General features: G+C 48.0%; 1 protein-coding gene across 1 annotated transcript in view; it reads right to left on the bottom strand.

The window, feature by feature from the left end:
• Positions 1–2,950: 2,950 nt before the first annotated feature.
• Positions 2,951–6,378, bottom strand: part of SIN3A (SIN3 transcription regulator family member A) — a 21,453-nt gene continuing 18,025 nt past the window's right edge. The window contains 5 exon segments of the mRNA XM_009077661.1: positions 2,951–3,181; positions 4,571–4,778; positions 4,976–5,070; positions 5,405–5,497; positions 6,204–6,371. Of these exon segments, the coding sequence (XP_009075909.1) occupies positions 2,951–3,181; positions 4,571–4,778; positions 4,976–5,070; positions 5,405–5,497; positions 6,204–6,371 (795 nt within the window).

The raw sequence follows: 6,378 nt of genomic DNA, 5'->3' as shown, positions 1-6,378 counted from the left end.
GATGCTCGGAGAGGTTCAGAGCTTGCCCCGGGCACGGCCGCGCCCGCCCCGGGGAGGAGAAGGCAGAACACACGTCATCTCTGTCCCTTGGCCTAAGCGATGCTGCATCCTCCTCTCGGCCTGCAAACCCCAGCGCTGCCTCGGACCCGCCCCGAAGTGTCATTGCATATCGTCAGCAGGGAAGGAAGAATCTGTACACGATGCTTAGCCCTGATATTTTAATGGACATACTGCGCTACAGTCAAGTTTACAACATCGGTATAGAAATCACATGGGTGGTGGGGCCAAGGGTCACATTACAGGATACAAAAAGCAAGAGCAAATCAAAAGAAGAAAAGGAAAAATAAAATAAAATTTAAAAAGCCCCAAGCAAACCTCTGCTATTGTACAGGCTGAGAGCAGAGCTGGGATGTCAGATGGAGTGAGGTCTCCCACGGTGTGTCCCACACCAATCCCCTTGGCTCAGTGACATGCAGGCACAGGCCCCTGGGACAAGACACCCATCAAGCAGCAGCAGCTGTTACTTCCAAACTGGTCAAAAGTCTAAATTACCCAAGATTTTCCCTTCTGGATCACCTCGAGCATACAACAGGATAAAATACAGGGGGGAAATATCATGGGGAAAGCACATGACACCTTTGGAATGGAAGAGGACACACCAGAGCCCCTTCATGCCTGGTGACAACAAAGGAGGAGAAACGAGACAGGTAATTTATTGCTGGCAAAGTGTGAACATTCCCTGCTGGGCTTTTCCATCCCTTTCTCTCTCTCCATAGGAGGCTCCTGGTCTAGATCTGCCTGCTGTACATTGGCTGCCAATGAGTAGAGGCCCCTTGGGGCCATGTGCTTCCACCCTGGCTCCACTCCCCAACCTCTCCCCACGGGAGAGAGGGAACTCCAGCACCAGGAGGAGACAACCTGCTGTCTTGGGAATACAGCAGGGGCAAAGTCCTGCTCGTGGCTCCCAGTCCAGGGCCGTCGGAAGCCGATCCAGGTGCATAGGACAGGCAGCATGGGTTTGTGCAAGGAAAGCTGCCTCCTTTGAGGAGGAGAGACAGTGCAGTTGTGGCTGTCGTGGCTTACGAAGTCCATGCAGACTTCTATATGCTTTTAAAATCAGAATCATCCCCCAGGTTTTAAATTATCTGCCAGCATTAAACTTCTCTACTTAAAAAAAATATATATATATATCCCATATGTGGATTTTCAGGAGTGAAAAGCACTGAGAACCCCCAACCCCTCACCCTTGCACGCACACACACAAACACACACACACACACACACACACAGAGCAGCTCTGTCAGACACAGGTTTGGTTCTCCCCCCTTTATGTTTTGTCCAACACAGAGAGGGAAAAAAGACATCAGCACAATCAGCCCCAGCTAAATAGCTCAGCAACACTTCTCAAAAGCGAAGATCCTTGGAGCTGGAAGACGAGGTGGATAAAAACTACCCACCAGGAACAACAAAAAAAACCCCAAAATTAAAAAACTTTATATACTGTATATTTATATCTCTTACAGGCTGCTTAGACCTGGGTTGTTTAACCCCCAAACACACACGCTGCCTCTGCTTTTCCCTCTCAGATCGTGAAGCCAATCTTACAAAAATTGGTCATTTATTCCTCCCCTTCCCTCCCCTCATCCCTCCCCCATTTCCAAGGACTGCATGCTGCACGGTGCCTTTTGGACCAGGAACAGAGCTGTGGGTGACCGAGTGTCTTCCTCCAGTTAAGAACAAAGACATTATTTTTTTTATTTACAAAAAAAGGAGAAAAAAGTTTCCACACAAAAGCACTACAATGATAACTCCCTTTGGTAAAAAGTGTAATAAATGTCTCCATCGGTCTGTCTGTCGGTACTAATTCTCAAGCCACCTGGGTACTATGGTACACAAGAAGCTAGTACAGTTATGCTAGCACATCAAGCATACTTCCTTTAATTAAAAAAAAAAAAAAACCAACCAAAAAACCCCCCAAAACAACAAACAAACAAAAAAAAAAAACCCCAAAAAATTGACAATTTGTACATTTATTTACAAAAAAAGGAGGGGAACATGTTAAAATTGTGTTGTTCTCTGCTGTGTGTGTGTACGTACATGTGTGTGAAAAGCTGGTGCATGGCACTAGGAGAGACTAGTAAACAAGCAAAAAAAAAAACCAACCAAAAAACCCCCCAAAACAACAAACAAACAAAAAAAAAAAACCCCAAAAAATTGACAATTTGTACATTTATTTACAAAAAAAGGAGGGGAACATGTTAAAATTGTGTTGTTCTCTGCTGTGTGTGTGTACGTACATGTGTGTGAAAAGCTGGTGCATGGCACTAGGAGAGACTAGTAAACAAGCAGGTACAAAAAAAAAAAAAAAAAAAAGGAGGGGAACATGTTAAAATTGTGTTGTTCTCTGCTAAAAAAAAAAAAAAAAAAGAAACAAAATAAAACCCAAAATAAAAATAAAACAGTTCCACTGGCACTAGAAAGGACAGACCGATCTGCACGGGGTGAGTCCAGCCTGGGAGGGAGGAGAGGGAGCGAGAGGAACACGGGATCCGCTGCCCCAAGAGGGAGGAGAATCCGGTGGCGACAGGCACCTGGGGATTTTGGGGACACATCCAAGCGGTCCAGTGGTGGAGAACCTCCAGTTCTCCTCCCTCGCTGCTCAGGGCTCTCCAGGGAGTCAAAGCCTCAACGTTGCTGGTGTGTACGAGCTCGTTGTGTTTCTCTGGGATGGCTCAGTTCAGAGAAGGGTCCTTCCCACCCAAAAGGGTCCCAGGTGGAGAGCTGTGTCCCCGTGGGAATCCCGCTGGTGACAGGTTGTACCAGCCACGCACTAGTCAAGTGGCCATGTGTTATGGAGATACACAGTGAGGGGAGAAAGGCATCTTCCTCCTTCCCTGGATGCGCACACACACACATCTCCCGGGCTCTGCCCTCGCCCCGGGGGACTCTCCTAGGGTGTCTTGAATATCGTGCCGTATTTGACGCGGTACTTGTTGATGCTGACAAAGTGCAGGGTCTCTGTGTCACACGTGGTGGTGCAGGGCACCAAGCCCTCCAATCCTTCACCCATGAGCCACTTGTTTGTCTCGGCTGCCATTTCGCGGGGCACGTGCTCCTTGGTCCATTTGTCCACCCAGGCCTGGAACCGCTGGTGCAGCCGTTTGCTCACTCGTTCGTGGGACTACAGAAACAGGGAGAGGTGTTAGGAAAAGGCAGATCTGGCCCCAAACTACAGCACTGCACAAAGCTCAGCTGCTGGGGGACACAAGCAAGGGGATCAAACCTAGAGAGAATTTGTAACACAGACTTGGGCTCTAACGATAGAGGGAAAGATGTGAAGGTTCCCTGGGTCTCCTCTCCAAGAACATTCATTAGTGGCAAAATCAGCTCAGAAATACCAAAAGTTTTATTATGCCTTTGTTTAATGCAGCAGCTCTCAGAGGACACAGACCATATCCCATGGAGTCTGAAAATTGCATGCCCAGCTCAGAGTCCCTTCTGCATGGCCCAAAAGATGCCGCTGCTGCCTCCTCCTCCTCCAGCTCCCAGGGCCAGAAAAGTCCTGCTCTTCCCAGCTCTCAGAGTCTGCTCCCAGTCCCTGAGGGGGACTGAAAGGGCACAATCCCTTGTGCTTTACACCTATCAGGGACACAACTGCTCCAGAAAATTCAGACCCAGGTCATGTCTAAAAGGTTTGAGAAGCTTTGGCTTAACAGATGCATCAGGAGAGGGGAAAACTGCACGTTTTTGAGTAAGAGCATCTGCCTTAGGAATGCAAAAATCCAGGACAGATGGTTTAAAGCCATGGCTATAGTCATAATTGAAAACAGCCAACATAATTAAACCTCTGGATTAAAACTTATGGATTTTCTTGTTTGTTTTGTTCTTCTCTCAAAGACTGACTGTGCCTGGTGTTAACTGCTAAATCCAATAGATTTGTACCCAAACCCCTATGTGGCTTCTGCAGCTCCTTCCAGTAACCAAGAGGCTATGCTGCATGCTATATATATATATATATAAACATAGCACTTGAGGAATTTGTGTTCACATTCTCTGTGAAGAGCACTGGCATACAGCATCCTCTTCAGGAGCTTTCTTTTCCTTGAGGCTTGTGCCAGTTGAATGGGATAGATGGAATCCAATCAAATTCCTCAGTATCAGTGTTTCAAAGAGTCTCTACTGCAATTAAACACTCTCATCTGCCACAGAGGCAAGTTTCACAGAATTGCTTGACAGCTAATGAAATAAAACCATTGTGTGTGTCTCATCGGCAAGAAATAAGCTAAGTAGCTGTTTTATAGACCTAAATACATGACTAAAGCTGATGGAAATATTCCCATGGGATGAGAAAAGGGCAGTGTCAAACCCTTCAGATGATCAAATCAGTTTTCTCCAACCAAATCCTCCTGAATTCAGCCGATCTGGAGTCTACAAGCTGTTTTGATCTTGAATAAAACCCAACAACCCTTACAGCTCAAAAATCACTGGAGAGGCAACACTTCCTTGCCCTGCCCTGGATTCCAGAAAGCACCAGTGGCCCATCCCAGCCCTCCTGCTGGCTCCTTCCTACCTGCTGAGCTCGCAGCAGCGCGGTCCTCCTGTACATGTAATCCTCAGACTTGATCACGTACACCATCTTATAGGAGTTCAGTTTGAATTTACACTCCAGCTTGTCCAAGCTCTCCACGTTCTCCATGGACTTCTTACTGTTTCCTTCCTTCCCTTCCTTCTCCTGCTGCTCCCGACCGCGCTGACACTTGCGGATCCGCCTCAGGTTCCTGCAAACCAGAGAAACCCTCCTGGAATGAGTGCTCACCCTCTGGCACCAGCAGCCTGGATGTAGCTGGTGGATCTCAAGGCCAGGTTGGATGAGGTTTGGAGCAACCTGGTCTAGTGGAAGGTGTCCCTAGACGTGGCAGGGGAGGTTGGGCTAAATGGGCTTTAAGGTCCTTCCACAGCAGAGTCTGGCACTCACCTGGGCAGGAAGACAGGTTTCTGGGCCAGGTGCTCCCGGAGCTCAGGGGAGGTAGAATCGGAGTTGATGTACCGCTCCACATAGTCTGACCAGCGCTGGAAGCAAGCAGAGAGCACACATCAGCCAGTGCCTTCCCACCAAACAACGTGGGAGGCTAAGCTGAAAGTCATACGGATGAACACTAGGTCACTTTTGAAGGCTCTGTGCATCCCATCCCCAAAAAGGTAGGTACAACATTTCTCTGTAGGGTTTTGAAGGTTTTCCAATACAAATTAAACCAAAAAGGGTTTTCCTACTCACATCACTGAAAGGTTTACAGCATGTCCTTGATGTTTATCTTGTGCTAATGGACCACACCACCAGTCAAACTGGACACTCTTGTCCAGTGCACCCTTGACCATTACACCTCTGTGGACAAGCTGCCCTTACCTCTGCTTCCACAGGGTCATCTGAGTTCTCCTCTTCTGTGTCCAGCAGTTCAATGGTCAACTGAACTTGACCTCTGCTCTGAATGAACATCAGCTATGAAGAAACAGCAGAAGGGACTTCAGTAAAAGGTTTGGAACAGAAAAAAGAAACCAAACACCTTCACTTCTCACTGGGGCAAAGGGAGAATGAGGCAAATTGGCAGAGTTTTAAGGGAAAACCTTCTTGAGCCCCCAAATTAAGTTTGAGGGCAAGGGAAGAGATATTTTACACTCAGGCTTTTGTCCAAAGTACTTTACCGGATCAGAAAGGGCCTGACCACTCCCTGCCTCTTCAGACAGGGAAGTATGGATTTGATTAGCACAGGTTTATTAGCAATGTATGCAGGCAGCAGTGATTTCATGCCCAGCCAGTAGCAGCACATCTCCTCACTGCTGACAACACAGACACCGGAGAAACGGAAGAGTCTGAGCTAACAAATTAAAAGCAGTGGCAGTCAAGCAGTCAGCATGTTCCAGCCCAAAGCTGCTATGAAGCACAGGGGATATTCCTTACTGTTCTGGGAAACACATTTCTCCTCGAAACCTCATTTCTGAGGGGCCCTTACAGAAGAAGCAGCATTAACCCACAGGCCAATAAATGGGGACGCGTGTGCTCGTTTGGGCTGGGACGGAGTTGGTTGTCTTCATTTCTGGGTGCTTAAACAAGGCTCCTTTTTAAAAGGACTGGTGCCTCTCCCTTCTTAAAAAGCATCCCCCTCACTGCTGCTGCTTTGACACCATGGCTCCCAGCCTGGCTTTACCTTGAAGCAGTTCTCCTCTGACATGAGCTGCTCGGCTTTGCGCTGGTACGCAGCCTCGAGGAGCGTGCGAGAGGACTGGGAGGCCAGGAGACCTCCTGTGGCTCCGTTGCTGTTCTCTGACAGGTACAGGTCTGTTACCTGCACACAGATCTCATCACTCACTATGTGCTGGAGC

Source organism: Acanthisitta chloris, unplaced genomic scaffold (genome assembly GCF_000695815.1).
Source record: "Acanthisitta chloris isolate BGI_N310 unplaced genomic scaffold, ASM69581v1 scaffold25846, whole genome shotgun sequence".
NCBI classification, from domain to species: Eukaryota; Metazoa; Chordata; class Aves; order Passeriformes; family Acanthisittidae; genus Acanthisitta; species Acanthisitta chloris.
Note: the sequence above shows the minus strand (reverse complement) of the source record. Positions and strands in the feature narration are given on the sequence as shown.